Genomic DNA, 26,276 nt, shown 5'->3' on the forward strand with positions numbered 1-26,276 from the left:
GGCTACATTTGTAGCACTGTCTCTTCTGGGGCACATGGCTGTGCATTCAAGGCCCACTGTGGGGCGAGAGCATAAAGTCAAGGCTGACACTCAAGTGCAGCCCAGCATTACTGCTACATTTTTGGGAGTAGATAAGCAGTAGGGTGGAAGAGCACAGCAAATCAGGCAGCATCAGGAGGTGGAAAAGTCAATGTTTCAGGTTTAACCTCTCTTCAGAAATGGAGGTGGTGGTAGGGGTAGCTGCAAATAAACAGAAGGAGGGAAAGGGTTGTGGGTGTGGATAGGGGCGGTGTGGTAGGTGAATACAGGTGGTAGGTATGACCTGGTTGGTCATTAGGAGGAATGAATCCGACTGGTAGCTGGGAGGAGGGATTGATCAAAGGGATGAAAGGGAGTCCGGGGATGGGTGGGAAGGCTATTCGAAATTGGAGAACTCAATGTTGAGTACTCCAGGCTGTAGGCTGCCCAGACAGAAGATGAGGTGCTTTTTTCTCTAATTTACGGTCTGATTCACTATAGCAAGCGTGGGAGGTAATGTCTTTTCAAGCAATGCACAGACTTCTTCATGGAGGCTGAATGCTGTTTTCTCATCAGCAATCCTCCAAATTATATTTGAGCGAGGTTTGGAAGAGTTGTACTCTGTAATGATGCTCCTTACCATTGGAAACCAAATGGCAACACTTAAATTTTTCACTCCACAGTCAGGCCATCTTTCATTTTAATAACTAGGCACAAATAACAAGGTTGTTATGCATAATTGCCACTTGTTCATTAACCTTGTTCAAGGAAAACATACAGTTGAAACTTAGTGTGTGTTCTAACCTCAGACGACTGATAATTACACATGATCTTAATGACTTAACATATCCCATCAAACGCTTGTGGTGTTCAGTTCACACGTCTCATTTGTTGCTGTGATAAGTTGATTTACCCTGAAGAATTGTCCTGGGTAATCAAGTTTCCACTATATTTCCTTATTTTGTGCTCAGCAGGGCATCTAAGTATAAACAACAGGACTATGACTGTAGTTAAGTCTGTAACCAATAATTAATCAGATCCCGCTGGTCATTTCAAGAGCCAGAGGCAACAGTTTTTTCAAATTACTGGTTACATGCAAGTAGATATTGAAATAACTATTAGTTTGGTAGCACCCTTGTCACTGATCGAAAAGTTGTGTTTCAAGCCCCAGTCCATCAAAAGAAAATAGGCTTACACCCCAGCAGAGTATTGAGGGAATGTGGTGCTCAGTTGTTAAACCGATCCCTGGTGACCCAATCTGAAGATACAGGAGATCACCTGGTTCTATTCAGAAAAGGAAAAACAAGCTTCCCTGGTGTCTTTTGAATGAATCTCTTTCATATTAATGTTGATCTCGCTGTGCTCCTTCTCAGAGACTGAAACATTTGTATCCTACACCCTGCTCTCTTACTCTGATACACTTGTAATAGTACGATCTGCCTGTAAGTCAAGTAGGACAGCACTTTTCACTGTACCTTGGTATACACGACAATAATAAATCAAATCAAATCAAACAGCACAAGAAAAATGATCAGATGGTTGTTTGTGAGAGCGGAGATGTTCTGTTTCGTCAATTACAGTGGTGACTATAGTTGAAGAAAGTTCATTTGCAGTAACCACTTTGGCAACTCATGATAGGTGTTACAAGACATACACATTTTTCATTCTGTTATCCTGCGGCTTCTCTGATACCCAAGATTGAAGTCACTCTGATACAGGACTTACACGCAGACTGTGCTTTTCTCCTTGCTAATATTTTTGACCACTCTCCTGAAGGCTGAAATTACTGCTTGCATTATGGTTCCATGGAGCCATTTTTCAAGTAGGAACCAAGACTGCAAAGGTTTTATGATGATGGAGGCATCATATGCAAGCCTGCAATCAAAACTGCTCCAAGAAATTCTCTGTCAGCATGCGCCCAGGAGTGGTGGTCAAGCAATTTCTGGAATTACACTTGACAGTACCTGGTCTGCACTGTTCAGTGCAATGCTCTATGTACTCATTGTCCAATCAAGAAAGTTGCTGTTGACATCACTTGAATCCTAAGAGAGGTGTCTATTCTTTGGTTCATGCATGTAATTATCTATTGTTTCTGATGGTAAATGCTTTGCTAGTAGACTGACAAAAGGAACTCTAAAAAGAATATGTTGCCAAATATCATTGTGCTTGTGTGCACCAATCGTGAAAATAAACTGGACAAATTGACATAACTCCAATTGTGGAAAACATCTACAGGTTTTATATGGTTGTGAAGAATTTAGAGTTTTATTTCATTTGTTTGTGGGAGGGCGAGGGCAATAATTACTTCCCATCTTAAGTTGCATAGAAGGTGGTGGTGATCTGCCTCCTTGAACCATTGCAGTCATTGGGAGTGTTGGCACACCCCAGCAGTACTGTCAGGGAGGTATCTCCATGACATTGACCCAGTGACAGTGAAGGAACATCGATATAGTTCCAGGTCAGGATGGTCTTGCAGGCAATGGTGCTTCTATGCATTTGTTGACCCTGACTTCTAAGTGGTAGAGGTCACGGGTTTGGAAGGTGCTGTTAAAACAGCTTTAGTGTGTAACTGCAGTGGATCTTATCATTCACACAAACTGCTGCCACTCTCCATCAGTGGTGAAAGAACTGAACCTGAAGGTGGTTGATTGCATGCCAATGAGGTAGGTTGCCTCGTCCTGGATGCTGTTATGCTTCTCAAACTTTATTGGAGCTGCATTCATCCGGGCAAGCGGAGCATATTCCACGCCACAATGACTCTTGACTGAGCAGGACAGCTTCAGAATGTCAGTGCTCGTTCAGGTGCACTATGTGCTTTTAAAGATGGTACGGGTGCAAGCGACCCATTGTTTCAGTGGATGTCCACTGAATGGCAAGTTATTGAAGGGACCACATGTGTTAAGATGGGGTGCCAATTGGACATGAAAAACACCACAGTGGCAGGGGAAGTAGGTCATGAGGTTAGCTTGGTCAAACTTGGCATGAAAATGCAGCAAAACTGGCAGCGAAAACCCTCCAAAAAACTCTATCCCACTTACACTTTGCAAGCAAAACATAGGATTCAGCCCATGGAATTACTTAAGATGTTTCAGGGCTTTTGCAAGATGTGTTCTATCATCCATTCATCTCTACCTACGATTAAAAGGCTTAGAGACAGTTTGGTGTTTGAGATTCCAGTGGTTGGCTCATGGCCAATAAAAATATCCAAATTTAGGACTTCTACAATAAATTTACAGAGGAGGTTGTGACAATTTATTTGCAAGATTAGATTACTTACAGTGTGGAAACAGGCCCTTTGGCTCAACAAGTCCACACCGACCCGCCATCCACCCAAACCCATTCCCCTAAATTTACCCCTTCACCTCATGCTACGGGCAATTTAGCATGGCCAATTCACCTAACCTGCTCATTTTTGGACTGTGGGAGGAAACCTGAGGAAACCCACACAGACACGGGGAGAATGTGCAAACTCCACACAGTCAGTCGCCTGAGGTTGGAATTGAACCCGGATCTCTAGCACTGTGAGGCAGCAGTGCTAACCACTGTGCCACTGTGCCACCCACAAAAAGTTATGAGAATATGAAATATATTCGTGTCTGTGGCTACTGAAACTGACAGTATCATGACCATTTCAGAGGAACCTGGACAGAAAGTGAGGCAGAAGAATTCATGACAATCACACCTGACCTGCAGCTCCCACCATTAAAAATATACTACTTTAGAGCTCAGGACCCTCAAGATCTGTGAAATATGCCTGGCAGCTGCTCCAAAGCAAGAGAGTTAAATTTGCAGCTGAGACAAGAGCATAACTAGGTCATTTGTCTCTCTTGAGCCAACCAATGAGATTACCACACACCTTTTTCCTTATTCCATTTGTCATCCTAGGCTCCATATTCTACAATACTGTTAATTGAGAAAAGTCTATTCATGATAGATTTTAAACTCCTCACGGAGCTGGTGTTAACTGCATCCTGTTGGACCGTACACCATAGTTTGACTTCTTTTGTGACATATGTTTTCCAATCTGCCCCTGGATTGGCTGATTTCAAAGTCATGTCCTCTCATTCAGTCTCCCTCCCCACAAGCAGGAAACAAACTGCCTTTATCTACCACATCTTTTCCTCTTAAAATCCCCCAATTAAATCACCCCTTGAAATGTTCCAATTGAAGAAGGTCAAGCCAAGCTTATGAAACCTTGCCTCATCTCTTCTTGTGGGTCAGTGCAACACTCCTTATGAAGCCAATCCAGCCTTCTACGATAAAATGAAAACACGAAGTGCTGAAATTGCTTAGCAGGTCTGGCTAATGTTGACTAATATTTTGAGTCCAAGACTCATCATTGGAACTAGATTGTTTCTAAGGGTTGGTGCTCAGACTGTATAGTGAAATTCAGATGTGCCCTTTGATGCTGCAGCAAAACCTCTGCCCCTTTACATCCTAACCCTTTTGTTATAAAAGGTATAATGTTCAATTGACGTTAAAATAAAACAAAGACCTGTGAATGCTAAAGATCTGAAACAATTTGTTCTGAAAAAGGGTCACTGGACTCAAAATGTTAACTCTGCTTTCTCCCCTCAGATACCAGGCTTGCTGAGTTTCTCTAGTAATTTCTGTTTTTATTCCATTAACCCTTTTGATTATGTTTTGTCCCCAATCACTAAACATAGACCAACCAAACTTCTTTGACCTCCATTTGTCCTTTTGTTAAGATACAAAGGCAAACCTTTTCTGTTAATTAAACCAAACACTCAGAAAAGCTTGTCTCACCTCATAGTCTGTTAAAATATGAGTGACGGAGAACTCCTAAATTCCACTACTTAAAGCAAATAACATCAATTTATTTTTTTACTCTGAAAGTGAACATTAAACAAAAAATCTATTTACAAAGCTAAGTCCCCCTTTCTCTTACGTGCTAACTCTCTGATTCCAACTCGATAAAATATGCTGTTCCAATAAGACACTTACTAAAATTACATTTGCTTAATTTCAAAATCACAGTCTTCTCTGCTGTCCTCAATTTTCCTGCTGATGATCTTCCCGGGTTGTCTTCTTTTTTTTTACTGTGAATAGGCTTTACATGAAAACAGTACCTTTGTTAGAGTGTGCTTTCTAATTTATTTGATAGCGAGACGTTAGATGGGCAATTAGCTCTCTGACTAATTTTCAAAATGTCTGCATTCTTATACCCCCCTACATAAGATCATCTCATTGATTCGTTGTTGGCAACACAATAAATTTAAACTTGATTGGGTTTTAGTATGCTGGGGCATAATTTAAACTGATTGGTTAAATTCGAACTATTGTCAAAACAGCAACAAAACTCGGGTATCATTTCACAACCAAATGTCATATATTTTCAATTTTCCAGTTCAACCTTGGACTGCCGTCTACTCATATACACATGTGCTTGTAAGCTCTCAGTTCAGAAAAGCATTCTCTCTCTCTTAATGGTCCAGTGGTTGCTTTCAACTTCATAAAATTACTCACTATGTAAAAAACACCCTCAGAAATACTTTACTTTTAGCCTGATCACTCACTTCATATGTCAGTGTTACTTGCATGAATCACAATTTGGTATCCAAAAGTGCATTCAAAAAATTACTTTTCTCAATGTTACTGCACATTTTCATCTGTTGTATTTTTTATTTGTCAACTGCTTATCATTTGACATTCAAATGATTGGTTTCCTGCAGCTAAGAGATAAACAAGTGAACAGCTCTGCTCAATTTTTGTGCCTTTATTAATTTGTCCCTCAGTGGTTATTATTTGCAACAGCTCTAATTAATGGGTAGCTTGTCAGAATACCAAGCTATAAGTGGCTGTCACAAATATATTGTCAAACATGATTTACCCTGGAAATAAAGCAACAAAATCTCTTCTGTGCAATTCTCAAAGAATACTAATCAGCAAAAGTAAATTGACTGTTTTGCAAATGTTGCATGTCTATCTGCAACTTGATAGATATCCAGCTGGTGCATGGGTGGAGAACCATGCAGATCAACGACAAAATTAATTCCTGAAAACAATATAGTCAACACCGCAAGCCTCTTTCAAACTGCCATGGCAAAATTACAATGGCGCTACCCAATCACTGATGGACAACTTGCTGATGAGGAAAGCCAGGTTGCCATACAAAATGTGCCTGAGTAGCCCACTGGTGGATCAAAATTAATGTTTGGGCTCTGTGGAACATTTTTGCGTATTTGGCAGACTGATCCAAGAGATGTATAGTGATTAGCTGCAAATTGCACATTGTTGCCTTCATTATGCTAAGACATTGAATGGTTGCTACTTGCACTGCAATGGACAGATATGTAATACTGACCATGCTGCATCATGGTTGAGTCAATAAGAGTGAGAATGGAGTTGGTTACTCATATGTACTTGAAGGAATGATCTCCTCGTTTTCCTGAAAGCTCATGGCAAGTTATTGTAGGACTCCTTATGATCGACTGCTTTCTGGCAGACTTCACACTGCCTCAAGTTTTTCGTTGTGCCCGTTTGCCATTGTTCCTCTTTAAGCTGCCTCAGTCATGCCCTCATCTATGTCCTGTGCAGAGGAACTTGTGTGTGAGCTCAGCCTCTGTAGAGCTGGCGCCAGTGCTACTCTTGCCTCTTGCCCCTGCTCTGTCTGCTGCCTATTTGTGCTCAGTGTTTCACTAAGTGCAGACCCCACCTCTACTCTAACCTCTCAGTATCTGAGTTGGAGCCTGTGACTGTCAAACAAATGCTGGATCTTCCTTATCTTCCTCCACTCTCTGATCAGGTTGCATCTCTTGGGTATCTGGAAGGAAAAGACACAAGAATAAGGTTGAGGTGCAGGATGGTGTGGGGAGTAGGTGGTCTAAGCATATAGCAGACATTGTATTGAGGGTGCTAAGTGGGATGTGTAAAGCAGAATTAGGTTTGAGGAGACTGGTGTGGTCTGCTTTTATCTCAGATTTTCAGCAACTGCAGTATTTTGCTTTTATTCGAGTGACTGTCAATAATTTCAAACCGGGGGGGTGACCACAGCCTCAGCAACGGCCATCCCAAAATGCCCAAATCTTTTCCTCATCAGGGATTAAAACATATAGAAGCTCTTGTCCTCTCCAGTTTTTTCCAAAATACGCTGGACGCCGGTTCAGTTCCAGCAGATTGGAAACAGCAAATGTGGTGCCACTGTTTAAAAAAGGAGAAAGGCAAAATGTGGGGAATAATAGGTGAGTTAGCTTAACATCTGTAGTGGGGAAAATGCTTGAGTCTGTTATCAGGGAAGAAACAGCAAACATCTAGTTAGGAATTATCCCATTGCGCAGACACAACATGGGTCCATGAAGGGCAGGTCATTCTGAACTAATCTACTGGAATTCTATAAAGACAATATGAGCATGATGGATAATGGGGATCTAGTAGATGCAGTGTATCTGGATTTCCAAAAGGCATTTGACAAGGTGCTGCACCAAAAGCTTCTGCATAAGATAAAGATGGGCATTATGGGCAATGTATTAGCATGGATAGAGTTTGGGTTAACTGACAGGAAACAAAGCGTGGGGATAAATGAGTGCTTTTCTGGTTGGCATTCAGTGAGTAGTGGTGTTCCTCAGGAATCAGTGTTGGGGCTGCAATTATTCACCGTTTACAGAGATGATTTGGAGTTGGGAACCACGTGCAGATGACACTAAGATGAGTAGTAGAACCAAGTGTGCAGCGTACTGTGAAACTCTAAAGGGATATAGATAGTTTAAGTGAGTGGGCAAAGGTCTGGCAAATGGAGTGCAATGTTAATAAATGTGAAGTCATCCAATTTGGTAGGAATAACAGTAAAAAGGACGATCACTTGTATGGTAAGAAATTGCAGCATGCTGCTGTGCAGAGGGATTTGGTTATCATATAAGGTTGGTCTGCAGATGCAACAGGTAGTTAAGAAGGCAAATGGAATTTGTCCTTCTTTGGTAAAGGGATTGAGTTTAAAAGTAGGGAGGCTATGTTGCAGTTGTATAGGGGGCTGGTGAGGCCTCACCTGGAGCACTGCATGCAGTTTCATGCTCCTTACTTGAGAAAGGATGTTCTGGCATGAGAAGGGTATGCAGAGAAAGTTCACTCAGTTGATTCTGGAGTTGAGGAGGTTGGCTTATGAGGAGAGGCTGAGTAGACTGGGATTATATCCATTGGAATTTAGAAGAATGAGAGGGAATCTTACAGAAACATATATAATTATGAAGGGAATGGATAGGATAGAAGTAGAGAGGATGTTTCCACTGGCAGGTAAAACTAGGACAAGAGGGCATATTCTCAAAATTAGGGGGAATAGATTGAGGACTGAATTCAGAAGGAATTTCTTCACCCATCGGGTTGTGAATCTATGGAATTCTCTGCCCAGTGAAGTAGCTGAGGCTTCCTCAGTACATGTTTTTAAAGCTAAGATAGATCATTGTTTGAACAGTAAATGTATTAAGGATTACCGTGTGAGGGCAGGTAAGTGCAGCAGAGGCCACAAAATGAGCAGCCATGATCCTATTGAATGGCAGAGCAGGCTCAAGGGGCCAGACGGCCTACTTATGTTCTTAGTCCTGTTAGCTTGCTGTGCACCACCATTTCCTGCGAGAAAGGGGCAAGTGTCTCAGCGGGTGCCGCATAATGTGTTTTGCTCATATGTAAAGACTATGAGAACTGGGAAATGATCAGACATTTCTGGGGTGAAGAGACTCTTTCATGTGTTTTCATAGAACCAAAAATTCGTAAGATTAGACGGAACTAATGATTATTTGCTGTTTACCAAAGAGAGGAAAAAATATCATTGTTTTGGAAGAAAGGGTCCAATAAAAGCTAAGAAGAAGAGTTAAGAAGTAGATTTAATGGCCCTTACGGACATGGAAAGTCCCAAGGATATGTCCTGCTTGTTATCTACCAACAGCCTCAGTGTAAATTTGCTTTGTAGGATGTTGCAGTTCTTGACAAAGCTTTCAGAAGAAGCTTTCAGAACAAAGAAACTCTCTCAATCAGTCATTAAGAGACGAGTTTTAAAGGAAAGCCAGCTGAAAGTTCTCTCTCTCAGTGATGTATTTGTAAAATATGATGGTGCATAAATAATCCAGTTCTTAACTGTTTTCCAGCTGAATCTGAAATTCATTCTGAAGATCTTCCATCATTAAGTGACTGTAAGCAATTGGAACTCTTCAACAGTTAATCAAAAGAACTGTGAGAAGGCAATCCATTCTACCTTCTGAATTCATAGCTTTTACCAACTAGAGCATTGTTCATTTTTAAACTATATTTTCAAAGTGATAATATATCTGCAGAGCTGAATGTCTCTGTATGAATGTGTGTGTGTGTGTTCAAGGGAAATTATTTCATTGAATCATTATTGATGTGTTTTTGCCACTTGTTTCAAGATTAAATTTGTTTTTAATACATTAGCTACTTTTGAGATTACTGATGAAACCTGGTGAAAGTCGGTTTTGCTGAAGCTAGCAGTAATAAAGAAGAACAAATTGACCACTGTGTTGGCTAAGTTGACGTTTCCACTTTAAGTACAACTCAATAGTGAGTGAATAAGTAGTGATTTATTCAGTGTGATAACACTGTCATGGTTGAATAGCTAGCAGTGTGAGTATACTGAAATGAGTTTCAAGCATGCAGTGATGCTAAGTGACTGAAGGTGAGGCAAAGCTATGACTGAGAGGTATGAGTCCTGAATGATAGACACTTTACATAGATGGGTAATGGATATGTGGTGAACTGATCAGCCACTGAGGGTACTGGTGTAGTCAGTAGGAAGATTAGGCTACACAGGGGAGTTCTCAAAGTCTTTGTAAAAAAACTAATTTTATATGCATTTCACATTTAATATTTAACTGTGATTTACTACTTAAATTCAAAATTTCATCCAGACTGAAAGATGGACAAACAAGCTCTCTAGTTGAGTACATGAAGTACATGATTTCAGAAAACCAGCTGAAACTATTCTTTTTTGTGCCTGGGTTGAGGTAACTCCTCAGTTCAGAAGCAGATGATTAGAAGAATCTCAGTGCAACTTTGCAATGAATGCAACTTTGAAGAAACTGCTCGGAGTAGGTTGAATAAGGGCGTTTGCTCTGGGAGAAAGAAGGACTTCTTTGCATTTTATGACATTTTCACCCTCTCAGAACTGATGCCACAGGGTAAAGAGTAAGGTGCTTGCTGAATATTTGTTAAGGAGTAAAGGCATATCTATTCCTAAGGGTCAAATTAGTAAAGGAGTTGGTGGCAAAATTGAAAATGTATAGAAAACACAAAAATAAGTAATTGAACCAAATAATGAAGTTGTTTGTGAGAATGCATTAAAGATGGCAGGACAGGTGATGGGCCCTGGTGCAGCATGTAGGAACGCCTGGATGTCAGTAGGATGGAGGGCAAACACATTTTTGATAACTGTTTGCAACTCCAGTAGCTTTGGTTCAGAGTTAATGAGCTGGAGGCTGAACTACTCGGAGAGGGGGAAAGTTGCCATGATGTTTCATGCCTAGAGGTGGTCACACCTCTAGAACAGGACCTTTCGATATAGTCACTGATCAGAGATAAGAGGAATAGAATGTGAAGTAGGAAGCTCAGAGAACTAAGAGGACCTCAGTCTGTGCAGTTGCCTAATGGGTGCAAAGTTCTTTCTGCTTAAGAGTCATAGAGATGTACAGAATGGAAACAGAGCCTTTGGTTCAACTCGTCCATGCCAACTAGATATCTTAAATTAATCTAGTCCCATTTGCTGGCATTTGGTCCATATCCCTCTATACCCTTCCTGCTCCTCAGATGCTGCCTGACCTGCTGTCCTGCTGTGCTTTTCCAGCACCACTCTGATCTAAACCCTTCCTGTACCATCCAGCTGCCTTTTAAATGTTGTAATTGTCCCAGCCTCCACCACTTCCTTCAGCAGCTCGTTCCATACATACGCCACCCTCTGCGTGAAAAAGTTGCCCCTTAGGTTAACTTGCTTGGATGAGTCTGAGGGCTACAGAGTGGAAGACCATGACACATAGTACAGGAAGCCATGCAAATGAAGCCCACAAAAAGGAATGTCCTGGTAGTTAGGGACAGTATACCGAGAGGGATTTATTTTGTTCTCGGCAGCAATGAGCAAGAATGTCCGAGTTCGGGACATCAGCTTAGAATTGGAGATGACTTGACAATAGGAGGGGGAGGATCCAGTTGTTGTGATTCATGTGGGTACCCATGATGTAACCAGCAAAGACATTCTGCACAGTCAGAGTCAGAAACTAGGCATCACATTAAAAACAGAACCTCAAAGGTCATCATGAATTGATTATTATCCCAGCCATAGCAAATGTGCTTCAGACAAATAATATTGAGAAAATTAATTAGCGGCTGATTAACTGGCATGGCAGTAGAAGGTTCTGTCTGATGGGGCACTGGCACCAATAATAGGGCAAGTGTGAGCTGTCCCATTGGGATTGTCTACACCTGAACCATGCTGGAGTTAGTGTTTACAGCATTCACTGAGATGAGCAGCCAGCAAGGATTTGGGATGATGTCTATACTATTTGGATCCAACATGGGTTAAACTTGCTTCACCATGTCCAGCACTTGTATGTGAAGCTATTCAGGTAAGCCTCTATTGCATTCCATGGGATACGCTGCAGCGATACATCTAATTTCCAACATGTAGAAAATTAAGCAATATTTACATACCTGAGAAATTGCCTCCTAAGTTATCAGAACAAATTTTAAATTTATGATAGAGATGACGGAAATAAGTAACACAAAATATTATGATCTCAATTATGATAAACATCCTGTTCAGCAGTCTGATCTGACAAATATTTTTCTAACCCAATTCTACCAAGAAGAACTCCATGTCCTTGGAATATTCTGTGCCTACCTCTCCTGTAACCTTTGACTCAGCACAAATCATGAACTGTAGATCGTATTGACAGAGAATTAATTTTAATTAATTTATTTAATTACATCAGTAACTAATTTTGAAAAAAATAAATTTGCTAGGCTTAAGAGCTGATATAGTGATACAAGATACATTTTGCCAGTGTACAGACTTAATTTTTGCACACATAAAGTATTCTAAGGGCTTGCAAATATCGAGACAGCTGTGGCATTTTTAAACAAAACATAATTATTTAAATTGTAGCCTGATTCCCTAAACATAAAAAAAATACAAGCAGTAATTTCGAAGAGGTCAGATAATTTTAGCTTTTAAACATTCATGACTTTGTTACTACAAGGTAAAATAAACTTCATGTTCAAAAATATCAAGAGTGAACTGAAACAGCAAATAAAAATGAAACACATTATAAATGCAGTTAATGAGCAAAAAGTGTTAAAACAAAAGCAGAATAAATGTACCATATAAAATTTGAAAAAAGGAAATGAAAGCTGTGCCATTAACAATAAAGTTGAGAAATAAATATTGCATGTTAAATTTAAAATTAATCCATAGAATATTTATGAAAATGAACAAGGAAAACATTTTGCAATACATTAATCTCTACTAAAAGAAAACCTTATTAGAAATGTTAAAATGAAACAAATAAAAGGACAAATCAATTGAAAATACATTAAAGTAATGAATTCACCACTGAATGAGATCAGAATATAATAATAAAATTTAAATGGATATGCAAAGAACATTATTCATTATACTCCCAATCTTGCCATATGACATGACAGTAATGATTATTACTGAAACCTGTTTTTTCAATTAGAACATTGATTGTAGGATTATGACTAGTAATGACATATCAAAATTGGATGCTGCTTCACACCAAACGATGCCCTGCCCAAAATGTACTGCTGATCATATATCTTGCATTTTCTCTTGCATTCAAACTAATGGATAGAACAAATAAAATTCTCTTGACTGCAGATTGGTTAGTGTGCAGGTTGGTTAGTGTGCTTTCTGAAAGCAGCAGCTTTGATATGATTCTGTCAGAAAGACAAACAGGCAAAGACGGATGAGCAAAACTTGAACTTAAACATAAAGGATGCTTAGAAAGCTTTTGAACGTGGGAGTCAGATAGCAAGGCTCACAGACATAGGGAGAAAATGCCAAAGAGTAATGGCTGAAAGAGTGGCTACAGAATGGAGAACAGAGAAGTACTGGGGAAATACGTGGGCAGGAATCATGGAGTAACGTGCTGAGACAGAATGAACAAAACTCATGGCGGACTTTGCAATGCAGGAAATTTTCTTTCCTGATCTCAAGGAATCTAAATTGCCAAGAATCAAACGAAGGCATTCCAAATTGAATCCTATAATAATCACTAAAGCAACCTGAGGACAATTCACCCACTGGTTGGTCAACTTAATTTTACATTCCTTTGATTCAACAGCTCGGTATCTTTTACAAATGTCTCCAACCTGGACATGTTGAGCTGAATAACCGATTGGAGTAGCATGACTGAACTAATGACTGGCTACTCTATGATGTCATGCATTCATTCACTGAATAGACTAAACCATTACCCTACAGTGCCCTGCCATGGTACTCAGTAAGGCTATGCTATGAACTTGAATTCCACATACGTTTATTTCAAAGATTTACCTCTGAGTGCTTCAGGATCGAGGGTCTGACCGAGCTGTTCCAATAAATCAGCTCGTGCTGCATTCTTCTTGTGTTTCTTCCCATCGTAGTGCTGTTGGGCCATCATTGGATTATTAAACCAGGCATTACAGAGTTGGCAGAACCTGTCTGAATCTCTTCTCTGTCGTGATGGGTTTGTTATTGGACTGGGCTTTGAGGAAATCTGCTTTGGTTCTGTGAGGAGGAGAAAGAATAATAGAATTAAATAGAGAAGAAAATCATCATGCTGTTTCATTGAGTATTTCAACACAATGATTAGTTTTTAATTCACATTATTGCATATATTCACATTATTGTAGTAGGAAGGCGTTGGCCTAATGGCACTGTCGCTGATCTATTAACATAGAAAATTCAGCTCATGTTCTGGGGGTACAAATCCCTCCATGGTAGAAGGTGGAATTTGAATTCAAAAATGATGATCATTAAACCATGAGCTAATTGAGTAGAATTGAATTAGCTTTTTGCCACATGTACGCATTAGTTTACAAGTTGCCACTTACGGCACCATGTTAGGTACAAAGGTGACTAGGTACAGATTCTTGAGTACAAGTCTGTAGGGAAAACAAATGAAATTACAAAAAAGAGAAATTATTCCATTTCATGAGTCTGGGCTTGAGGAGCCAGCCCGCTATGTTGAAATCCTGGGCCAGACACTAACCATGCTGAACAAAAGCTGCATGGAGTCACAGACTGACGCCAAAACCACCAGAAGGAAATCCAGACCGACACTGAAAATCACCACCAAACATGCTGAAAGGAGTCCCAGGCCGGTCATTGGAATCCCAGCCCTGGATCCACTTTGTCTTTAAAACCACTGCTGAACCAACTTAGTCAAAGGACCCACTAGGATGTGTCCACGAGAAACCACTGGATCTACACTAGCATTATCCACCATAGTTGCCTCTTGGAGCCTCCTTCTTTACTCAAAGGTCGCCAAAAGAAGGTCAGATGAACTTGATGCTAGAACAAAAATATGAAGAAGAAAGGATGCAGCAGGCCTGGTGATAGAAGCAGAAGAGCCATGAGCTTGAACACTTCTTAGCCCAAATGCATTGCTGGAGCAAAGCCCATCTGGCTCACTAATGTCCTTCAGGAAAGGAAATCTAGGAGAAAGTGAGGACTGCAGATGCTGGAGATCAGAGTTGAACGTGTGGTGCTGGAAAAGCACAGCAGGTCAGGCAGCATCCGAGGAGCAGGAGAATTGATGTCCCTTCACCAGGAAAGGAAATCTGCCATTCTCACCTTGTCTAGCCTAAATGTGATTCCAGACCCACAACAATGTGACTGACTCTAAACACTCAGTTGAAGAGCAACCTGGGATGGTCAATAAGTGCTGGCCAGCCGTGATACCCATATCCCTCAAGGGGATTAAAAATGATATATTGTATAACAAGGAAACCATTAACTAGAACCCTTTCATGGCCATGTCAACCTCTTTGTTTCAGTTGTCTAAAGTCTGGTTTCGGTTTTCAGTTGCCAGTAGGCCCTAACAATTATGTGTGTGATTTAATTGCACACATATTTTAGAACAGGTGAAGAGGGCAAAAGTAAAGTGCATAACTTCAGCAAATGTTATAACAATTACACAGACTTTTCTTGACAGTTTTCTCTTGACTGTCAATGGTCTGGACTCGCAAAGCTAAAAAAAAATTGTTAATTGCATCCAGCTCAGTAAGAAAGCTTCAGGTCAATCCATATCAACAATGTGCTCTGAAAACTCTCCACACATATTGACAGCTTTTGGAAAGCAATAAGGTTAACACCAGAAGTAAGTATAATGATGTGATCATTTCTTTTACTCACTCATGGGATATGGGACATGGGCTGGAACAACATTTATTGCCTGTTCCTAGTTTCCCTTAAGAAGGTGGTATGAGCTGCCTTCATAAATTGCACTGTGGGTAAACCCACAATGCCTTTGGGTGGGGGATGGGATTTTGACCCAGCTCAGAGCCACAGGATTAAGTAGAGAGATCTATAAAGGAGCAAAAGCTAGAATCTAATCAGTTGCAGAGACAACTCATGGAGAGATCAAGCCAAAAATGAAGAGTTCTTGCATAAAATTCCACAGTCTCCAACAGCATGACTTTGGAGACTCAACAGGATGAGACCTCAAACACACAACAAAACAGACATGACAAGATGCAGTTCAGCAGCTTCTACAGAACACAATATTATAAACAACTGAAAACTTTCTCAACAATACAATCTACAACATTCTAAAACAAGAGTCAATTTGCCCTCTCTCAAAATGTTAATAGGTATTTTCAAAAACATCCCAGGGTTGTCACTCCAGATGTTCAACCAAAGTCAATTTGTTCCTTCTGAAGTCTTAAACTAACTGTGTGCCAGGTTTTGTCAAAATCTGTGTCTGAGAATGTTGCTTACAAATGGATGAACAGACAGGGATGGAAAGGTGACCCCCAGGAAACAGAACCAAATATAGAGTGCTAAGTAGAAGCCAAACTTTATAGAATGGTGTGGAGTGCTGGAGTTGGACTGGGGTGGACAAAGTTAAAAATCACACAACACCAAATTATAGTTCAACAAGTTTATTTGGAAGTACTAGCCTTTGGAGCGTTGCTCTTTCATCTGGTAGCTGTGAAGCAGAATCAGAAGATACAGAATTTATAGCAAAAAGATCAGTGTCATGCATGCAACTGATACGATATATTGAATAAACCTAGGTTGGTGTTGAGTCCTTCAACTTTTAGAATGAGTTGCAGGTTTTAGTTCATGAACATGTAAATCCTAGTACTTCTTTCAAATCACATGCTTGAGATAACTTAAGTCTTTATGAAAAAAGGTGACATCTCAGCTCAGACAATGCGTTAAAACTATGAACATAGAACATTACAGCGCAGTACCGGCCCTTTGGCCCTCGATGCTGCACCAACCTGTGAAATCAATCTGAAGCCCATCTAACCTATACTATTCCATTCTCATCCATATACCTATCCAAAGACCAATTAAATGCCCTTAGAGTTGTCGAATCTACTACTGTTGCAGGCAGTGCATTCCACATCCCAACTACTCTCTGAATAGAGAAACTACCTCTGACATCTGCTCTATATCTATCGTCCCTCAATTTAAAGCTATGTCACCTCGTGCTGTCCATCACCATCTGAGGAAAAAGGCTCTCACTGTCTACTGTATCTATTCTGATTATCTTATTTGTTTCAATTGAGTAATTTCTCAACCTTCTTCTCTCTAATGAAAACAGCCTCAAGTCCCTTAGCCTTCCCTCATAAGACCTTCCCTCTGTTCCAGGCAACATCCTTGTAAATCTCCTCTGAACCCTTTCCAAAGCTTTGACATCCTTCGTCTAATGAGGTGACCAGAACTGTTCACAATACACCAAGTGTGGCCACACCAGAGTTTTGTACAGCTGCAGCATGACCTCTACCAATAAAAGTTAACACACCGTATGCCTTCTTAACAACCCTATCAACTCGGGTATCAACTTTCAAGGATCTATGTACATGGACATCGAGATCTCTCTGCTCATCTGAACTACCAAGAATCTTACCATTATTCCAGTACTCTGCATTCTAGTTATTCCTTCCAAAGTGAATCATCTCACACTTTTCCACGTAAAACTTCATTTGCCAACTCTAGCCCAGCTCTGCAGCTTATTTATGCACAGCTGTACCCTACAATATCCTTCTGCACTATCCACCACTCCCCTGACCTTAGTGTCATCTGCAAATTTATTAGGTAAAAACAACGACTGCAGATGCTGGAAACCAGATTCTGGATTAGCGGTGCTGGAAGAGCACAGCAGTTTAGGCAGCATCCGAGGAGCAGTAAAATCGACGTTTCAGGAAATCCATATACACCACATCCACCATACTTTTAAACACCAACACCAACCAACCTGAGCTTTGCCCTCAACCACCTGTTTGGTCACCTTCTCAGAGAGGTCAATAAGGTTTGTGAGGCATGACTTACCCTTCACAATACTATGTTGACTATCCCGAATCAACATATTCCTGAGAGTTTGTCTGTATTGAGTCAGACTGATTCTATTTCCAAAGTAGGAATTTTAAAGTTTTACCTAGATTGATTGACTGCCTGCAGATTGTGTCCCTTTGGAACAAAATAGAATGTATCAGCAATCACAATTCTGCAAATGCAAATTCACCCGATAGACCTATGTGTGTGCGCGTGCATATGAGGGAGACAGGGAGAGAGTGAGAGAGAGAGCGAGGGAGTGAGCAAGAAAGAGAATGTGTGTGTGTGTGTGTGTGTGTGTGTGTGTGTGTGTGTGAGCATGCGAACGTGAGTGCGTGTTTGCATGTGTACGCCTCTCAGAGGGGTATATGTGTGCGCGACTAAGAGAGAGCATGTGTGTGAATGTGTGAGTGTATGTGTATGTGTGCCTGAGAGAGAGTGTGTGTATTAGAGAGGGTCTGCGAGTGTGTGAGTATACAAGAGTGTAAGTGTAAGTGTGTGTGCCTAAGAGAGAGCATGTGTATGAGAGAGGGTCGGCGTGAATGTATGAGTATATAAGAGTGTGTATGTGTGAGAGTGTTTGTTTGAGTGTGTATAGTGTGGTGGGATCACCTGTAGTCTGACACGAACCCAAGGTCCCAGTTGAGGCCATCTCATGGGTCCCGAACTTGGCTATCAGCCTCTGTTCTATCACCCTGTGTTGCTGCGTATCCTGAAGTCCACCTTGGAGGATGCTCACCCAAAGATCTGAGGCTGAACGTCCCTGACTGCTGAAGTGTTCCCTGGCTGGGAGGGAACATCCCTGATTGGAAATTGTTGCTCAATGTCCATTTATCCATTGTCGTAGCATCTGCTTGATTTCACCAATGTACCATGCCTTGGGGAAACCTTGCCTGCAGCATATGAGATAGACAACATAGGCCGAGTCACATGAGTACCTGCCATGTACATGGTGAGTGGTGTCCCCACGTGTAATGTCGACACTCTGATACGTCTTGCAGTGGTTGCCATGACATGGTTGTGTGGTGTTGTAGTAGATGTTCACAGTTTGCTGCGAACAATGATCTGTTTAAGGTTTGGTGGTTCGTTTAAAGGTGAGAAGTGGAGGCATGGGGAAGGTGTTATTCTCATCGATAATGCATTGCAGGCTGCAAAGAACATGGCACAGTTTCTCCGCTCTCAACAATTACTTGACAACAAAGGGTATCATATTGGTCGCATCCCATGTCTGTCTCCTGAGGAGGTCATTACAGTTTCTCTCTGTAGCACATCAGAACTGGCGATCGCTGAGTTGAGCATTGTACCTTGTTTTTATGAGGGTGTCCTTCAGCACCTTCAGACATCCATCATTTTGCTCCTCATCTGAACAGATCCTGTGTATGCAGAGAGCTTGTCCATAGGGTATGGCTGTTTTAATATGTTTAGTGTGGAAGCTGGAGAAGTGTAGTATTGTGAGGTTATCTGTGGGCTTGCAGTAGAGTGAGGTACTGAGGTGCCCATCCTTGATGGAGATGAGTGTGTCCAAGAATGAGATAGGTGCTAAAGAGTAGTCCATGGTAAGTCTGATGGTGGAACGAAACTTGTGGATATCACTGTGTAGTTGTTTCAGTAACTCCTTGCCATGGTTCCAGAAGAAGAAAATGTTGTTGATATATCTCAGGTATAGTGCTGGTTGGCGGTCCTGTGCAGCAACAAAGTCTTACTCAAACTTGTGCATGAAAATGTTGGCATATTGGGGTGCAAATCTGGTCCCCATGGCTGTTGTGTATGTCAGGATGAAGAACTAGTTGTCAAAGGTGAAAATATTGAGGTCAAAGATGAAGCAGATGAGTTGTAGAATGGTGCTCGGAGATTGGCAGCTGTTAGTATTGAGTACTGAGGCTATTGCAGTGATGCCGTCATTGTGGAGTATGCTGGTGTAGAGTGCCAAAACGTCCATTGTTATGAGGAATGTTCCCGTTTTGACAGGTTCATGGATGCTAAGTTTCTGTAAGAAATTGTAGTGTCGCAACAAAAGCTCGGGGTCCCTGTACAATGGGTTTCAAGATGCCCTTGAAATATCCAGAGAGGTTCTCACACAGGGTTCTGTTGCCTGACATGATTGGAAGACCAGGTGTGTTGGCTTTGTGTATCTTTGGAAGGCAGTAGAAGTACCGTGGGACGAGAGTGCATAGGGAGCTCTGTAGGACTGGATGACTGGATCAAGAGTCTTGATTAATCTGTTTAGTCCATGGGTGTGCTTTTTGGTCAGATCAGCCAATAATGCCTGTAATGTTCCTGGTTGTTCAGTTGTCAGTACACTTCCTTGCAGTCGTCCGCTCTACTCTGAATGATGATGGCTCCTCCTTTATCTGCTGGTTTGATGACAATGTCGTGATTATAATCCAACAGGTTTAATTGGAAGCACTAGCTTTTTGGTGTTGTGTGATTTTTAATTTTGTACACCCCAGTCCAACATCGGCATCTCCAAATAATGTTGTGATTGGTTTTGAGTGCATCGATGGCATTGTGTTGTGATCGGGTGATGTTTTGCTCTACCTTGTGGGTGCGGCTGATGAATCTGGCATTTACACATTTCCTGACGGTCTGAGCATACATGTCAAGCCCAGGGCAGTGGCCCTCTGGAGTCAAATTGACTCCTTCTTTGGTCTTTTCACTACATATCTCTCTGATGACTGATCCTGTTCATCAGTTGTCTCATTGGGATAGCTGCTGACGTCTTGGAAGAATTCTCTGAGTCTCATTCATCTGATGAATTCCTCTGCTGTCTGAATAAACCTGTTGGACTGTAACCTGGTGTTGTGTGATTTTTAACTTAACAGAATGGAGTCTTCCTTTTTTTGGGGTATCCCAATGGCTGCATTAAGCAAAACTCAACCCCTGAATATCACTTCCTATTGTCCATACCAACTATCAGTGGAGGACTCTCAATTCCCTTGTGACCATTAATTTTCAATGCCATGTTCACATTGCCATGATTGATGCAGCATCATTAAAAGTTTTATGTTGGTACAATATGAAACTTAACTTTGCTGACAGGAGCAAGAAGTATGTAATATCAGGATTGTACAGCTCCAATCTAATATCCAGATATGACACAATAGACCAGAATGATCCTGTCATGACAGTTTTTCTGTCATCTCACTTAACTGCTGATATAACTCAAACTCCCACACTCAACAAACAATGCATATCTAGGTAACTGAGGATTTTGCAAATAATTATTCCAGTGCACAACAGATCATTGGACTTGCTCTGATTTGCACCTCGTATTGCATATTTACATTCTCTTGAAATTCTGCATCTGTACACAGCTGCATATTCACGATGGCAGTATCTGTGAGCCCTCCTTGTTTGTAAAGAAGATCTGATACATTTTGGAAAAGTAATAAGGCTGGCATTAGAACCTAGAAGGTTGGAACTTATGCCTCAGGGCAAGAATGATAGTTGCTAGAGTGAGATTGGCAGTGGAGCCAATTAATGAGGAATTGAACCTTGATGGAAACACCAACCTCTTCAATACAGTTGGAGCAGACATGGCATATATTTATTGGCCTGGTGAATACAGGATAATTGTTTTCTTTGGGTGAAACATTTCAAAGTGAAATTGGGGTTTATCTCTCACCCGACTCACCAAACAGCAAAGGCCAGTTTCTGATGATTTGGTGCTTTCTTCTCCACTCCATGTTACTTTATTTTTAGATACTGAGGGTAGCATAGAAAATGAGCATCTAATTTACTTGAAACTTATCAGTTATAATAAGATTGCAGAGATTGGAGACTCTTTTCATCTGACATTTTTGCATAATTAACAGCAAGATAAATTAATTCTTTGCTTTTACACAAAGTCTGAAAGAATGCAATTAAACTGAGTCATCAAATAATTCATGGACTATTTGAAAGTTGCCTTGGGTAATGTAATTAAAAGTCAGATATGCAATATACTGATTTTCCCAGCAGATACTTAAAAGAAACAAAAGCTGTGTGCTTATACAGCTTCGCATTTCACTGAACGTGGAAGGGCACACACAGATTGGCAAAAACAATTCCTCAGCAAATTAGTTTGTATTCTTCTGAACTGTGCTCACTTGAGAGATATTGAGTGCTAGAAGGTACTGTTTCCAATGGGGGAAAATAATGGTCACTTCCAAAATACATGTTATGATGGACATTGAATTGCAGGTGTCTTAAGTTATAAAAGCATCCTCACATCTCCAAGGTCTTATAAAAAAAAATCTAACCCCAAATGAGCAGAATTAAAGCATTTTTTTTTGCCCGGCTAGTATTTAGTATACTTCAGGGAAGGAAACTGCCATGCTCACCTGGTGCTGCCTACATGTGACTCCAGACCCACAGTAATGTGGCTGACTCTGAATTTCGCTCAGGGCAATTAGGGATGGGCAATAAATGCTGGCCTAGCTAGTGATGCCCTCATCCCATGACTGAATAAAAATAATTCCTTGTTAATCTCTATCGACAGGGTTACAAATTTAAAAAGCCAGTAATTTGACACAAGTTGGGAGTATTCCAGAGAAATGAGAAAAATCCATGTGATCAAACAGATGAGGGCTCATCTACAATTTAAGTTAAGACGCAAAGTTGGGGTTGAGTTGAAAAGTGTGGTGCTGGAAAAGCACAACAGGTTAGGCAACATCCAAGAAGCAGGAGCGTCAACTTCTCGGGCATAAGCCCTTTATCAGGAATGTGCTGGGGGAAGGGAGCTGCGAGATAAATAAGAGGGAAGTGGGGCTGGGAGGCAGGAGGTAGCTAGGAAAGTGATAAGTGGATGCAGGTAAGGGTGATGGTGATAGGTTGGAGTGGACAGTACAGTTGGGAAGGAAGCTGGACAGGTAGGACAATTCAAGAGGGCAGTGCTGAGTTGGAGGGTTGAATCTCGGATGAGGTGGGGGAGGGGAAATGAGGAAACTGGCGAAATCGACATTGACGCTGAAGGATCCCTGGGTAGAAGATGAGGCATTCTTCCTCCGGGCGTTGGGTAGCTAAGATTTGTTGATGGAGGAGGCCCAGTACTTGCATGTCCTTGGTGGAATGGGAGAGGGGATGTTGAAGTGGTCAGCCCCAGGGCAGTGGGCTTATTTGTTGCATGTGTTCCGGAGATGTTCTCTGAAACGTCCTGCAAGTTGGTGTCCTATCTCCCCAACGTAGAGGAGCCCACATCAAGAGCAATGGACACAGTAGATGAGGTGTTTGGACGTGCAGGAAAACCTCTGCCGGATGTGAAGGATCCTTTGGGGCCTTGGATGGTGGTGAGGGAGCAGGTGTGGGTGCAGGTTTTATACCTCTTGCAGTGGCAAGGGAAGGTACTGGGAGTGGAGGGTGGGTTGGTGGGGTGCCTGGACCAAACGAAGGTGTCGTGGAGGGAATGGTCTCTGTGGAATGCTGATAGGGATGGGGAAGGAAATATATCTCTGGCGGTGGGGTCTGATTAAAGGTGGTGGAAATGGCAGATGATGGTGTGTTGTATCTGGAGATTGATCAGGTGGAAGGTGAGGACTAGTGGGTGGTCTATCTTTGTTGCAGTTGGAGAAGTGGGGTTAAAGAATGAAGATGTGGCAAGTGGAGAAGTTGTGATGGAAGGTATCGTTGACCACATGATCTACTGTGTCGGTTGCTCTTGATGTGGTCTCCTCTACATTGGGGAGACAAGATGCCAACTCGCGGAACATTTCAGGGATCATCTCTGGGACACATGCCCCAAACAACCCGACCATCCTGTGGCAGACCATTTCAACTCTCTCCTCTCACTCCGCCAAGTTCATGCAAGTCCTGAACCTCCTCCATTGCCAAATCCAAGCCACCCTACGAATGGAGGAAGAATGCCTGATCTTCCACCTTGGGACCCTCTAACCACACGGCATCAATGTTGATTTCACCAGTTTCCTCTTCTCCCCTCCCCCCATCTCATCCCAGATCCAACCCACCAACTCGGAGCTGCCGACCTGTCCATCTTCCTTCTCAACTATCACTCTACCTTCCACTCCAACCAATCGCTGTCACTTTCCAAAATGTCGACTTTCCTGTTCCTCGGACCAGATGTGCACTTCGATTCTGATCTCCAGCATCTGCAATTCTCACTTCCTCCATTATGGGGGTTGAGTAGATGGTTCTTCAAACTGCTCTCAAATGGAACCATATTGGACTGCAATGAAATGTTGAAATTAAGGGATCGCAATTTCTGTAGCTTATTGTTCGGCCTCATTGATTCACACAGGTCTCACAGAATTGCATGGGCATTGGTTCGCAGAGGCCGAATCACTCAACCACAACCAGTCTCCATTCCTGGAACCTGCTCAAGTGGGCTGGTGCCCACTGGATCCCAGTAGGACCTGATCACACTCTGGGCTCACGGGACTGTTTGGTCCTGCCAACCTTGTGGGCCTGCTCATCTACTGTGATGGGGCATAGTCAATCTTGGAGGTGCCTGCATTACCTTAGTGTGCCCCCACATGACACTGTTAGGCCCAATACCCATTTTGTGGAGTCTGTGAGATTCCATCAGGATCAGTGGGACCCTGTGCTGTAGAAAGGTGGTAAGGATAGATCAGTGAGCCTGACGTCACTAGTCACTAAGTTATAGAATCCTACTGCATGCAGATAAGTCCTTTGGCCCAAACTGGTCCATGCCAGGCAAAATGTCCATCAACTCTAACCCCATTTCCCGGCACTTGGCCCACATCCTTCTAAATCTTTCCTGTCCACGTATTTGTCCAAATGCCTTTTAACTGTTGTTAATGTACCTATCTCAATAACTTCCGCTGGCAGCTCATTCCAAATGCATACCACATTCTAAGTAAAAAAGCTGCCCCTCAGGTTCTCGTATATTCTTTCTTCTCTAACTTTAAACTGATGCCTTCTGGTCCTTGTTTCTCCAGAGGGAAAAGACTGGGGAAAAGACTGAGTGCATCCACCCTGTTCATGGCTCTCATGATCTTATACAGTTCTATTAGATCCCCCCTTAGTCTCCTATACTGTAAAGAAAAAAATCCCAGCTTGTCCAATTTCTCCCTATAACTCAGACCCTTGAGTCCTGACAAAATCCTTATGAATTTCTTCTGCACTCTTTTCAGTTTAATAACATCCTTCTTGTAGCAAGGTGACCAAAACTGAACACAATACTCCAAGTGCAGCCTCACCAATGTCCTGTACAATTGCAACATAACTTCCCAAATTCTATACTCAATACCCTGAAGGCCAGTGTACCAAAAGCCTTCTTCACTGCCCTGTTTACTTGTGACTCAACTTTCAGAGGTCCCCCTGTTCTACTACACTCCTTAAGGCCCTACTATTCACCATGAAACTCTGACCTTAATTTGACTTTCCAAAATGCAAGACCTCACACTTATTTATATTAAACTCCATTTGCCATTTCTCGAGCCACTTCCCCAGCTGATTAAGATCCTGTGGTAATTTCTGATAACCTCCCTCGATGTCCACAATACTGCCTATTTTAGTGTCTTCTGCAAATTTACTAATCATGCCTTGTACATTCTCATCCAAATCATTGATCAGGATAACAAACAGCAATGGGTGCAGCACTGACCCCTGATGCACTACACTGGTCACATGCCTCCAGTCCAACAAGCATCCTTTCACTATTACCCTCTGTTTCCTACCATCAAGCCAATTTTGTATCCTATTTGCCAGCTCACCCTGGATTCCATGCAAGTTAACCTTCCAGAGAAGCTGACCACGTGGAACCTTATCAAAAGGCCTTATTGAAATCCATATCGACACTGTCTACCACCCTGCCCCCCTCAACGTTTCTGGTCACTTCATCAAAGAACTCTAACAAATTTGTGAGGCATGATCTCCCACACACAAAGCCATGCTGACTATTCCTAATCAAACCCTGTCTTTCCGAATGTATGTATATCTAATCCCTTAGAATCTTCCCAAGTAACCTACATACCACAGGTGTTAGGCCTCTTGCAGTGTTCTTGGATATATCTGGTCAGGACCACCTTGATACATTCTAATACATCCGACACTTCCTCTACTGTGATATGAACTGTTCCCAAGATATGACCACTAACTTCCCCACGTTCCCTAGACTTCAAGTCTTTCTCCATGGCAAACCCAGAGAAGAAATATTCATTGAGAACCTTGTCCATCTCTTGCGTTTCTACATGTACATGTCCACTTTAGTCCTTGAGGGGTCCTATTTTCTTTCTGGATTAGTGGTGCTGGAAGAGCACAGCAGTTCAGGCAGCATCCAAGTAGCTTCGAAATCGACGTTTCGGGCACAAGCCCTTCATCAGGAATAAAGGCAGTGAGCCTGAAGTGTGGAGAGATAAGCTAGAGGAGGGTGGGGGTGGGGAGAAAGTAGCATAGAGTACAATGGGTGAGTGGGGGAGGGGATGAAGGTGATAGGTCAAGGAGGAGAGAGTGGAGTGGATAGGTGGAAAAGAAGATAGGCAGGTAGGACAAGTCCGGACAAGTTATGGGGACAGTTACTGAGCTGGAAGTTTAGAACTAGGGTGAGGTGGGGGAAAGGGAAATGAGGAAACTGTTGAAGTCCACATTGATGCCCTGGGGTTGAAGTGTTCCGAGGCAGAAGATGAGGCGTTCTTCCTCCAGGCGTCTGCTGGTGAGGGAGCGGCAGTGAAGGAGGCCCAGGACCTCCATGTCCTCGGCAGAGTGGGAGGGGGAGTTGAAATGTTGGGCCACGGGGCGGTGTGGTTGATTGGTGCGGGTGTCCCGGAGATGTTCCCTA

At 42.0% G+C, this 26,276-nt stretch overlaps 1 protein-coding gene across 3 annotated transcripts in view; it reads right to left on the bottom strand.

Annotated features, from left to right (window-relative positions):
- LOC140459715 (zinc finger matrin-type protein 4-like) overlaps positions 1 to 26,276 on the bottom strand; it is a 176,823-nt gene that overhangs the window by 42,857 nt on the left and 107,690 nt on the right. For 2 of the 3 annotated variants that reach the window (XM_072554152.1, XM_072554153.1), the window contains exon 5: positions 13,550 to 13,762. In XM_072554152.1, coding sequence (XP_072410253.1) covers positions 13,550 to 13,762 — 213 coding nt within the window. Of the gene's footprint in view, positions 1 to 6,706; positions 6,803 to 13,549; positions 13,763 to 26,276 lie in introns of all 3 variants that reach the window. The other variant, XM_072554154.1, reaches the window with a different exon arrangement.

Source organism: Chiloscyllium punctatum, chromosome 35 (genome assembly GCF_047496795.1).
Source record: "Chiloscyllium punctatum isolate Juve2018m chromosome 35, sChiPun1.3, whole genome shotgun sequence".
Lineage (NCBI taxonomy): Eukaryota > Metazoa > Chordata > Chondrichthyes > Orectolobiformes > Hemiscylliidae > Chiloscyllium > Chiloscyllium punctatum.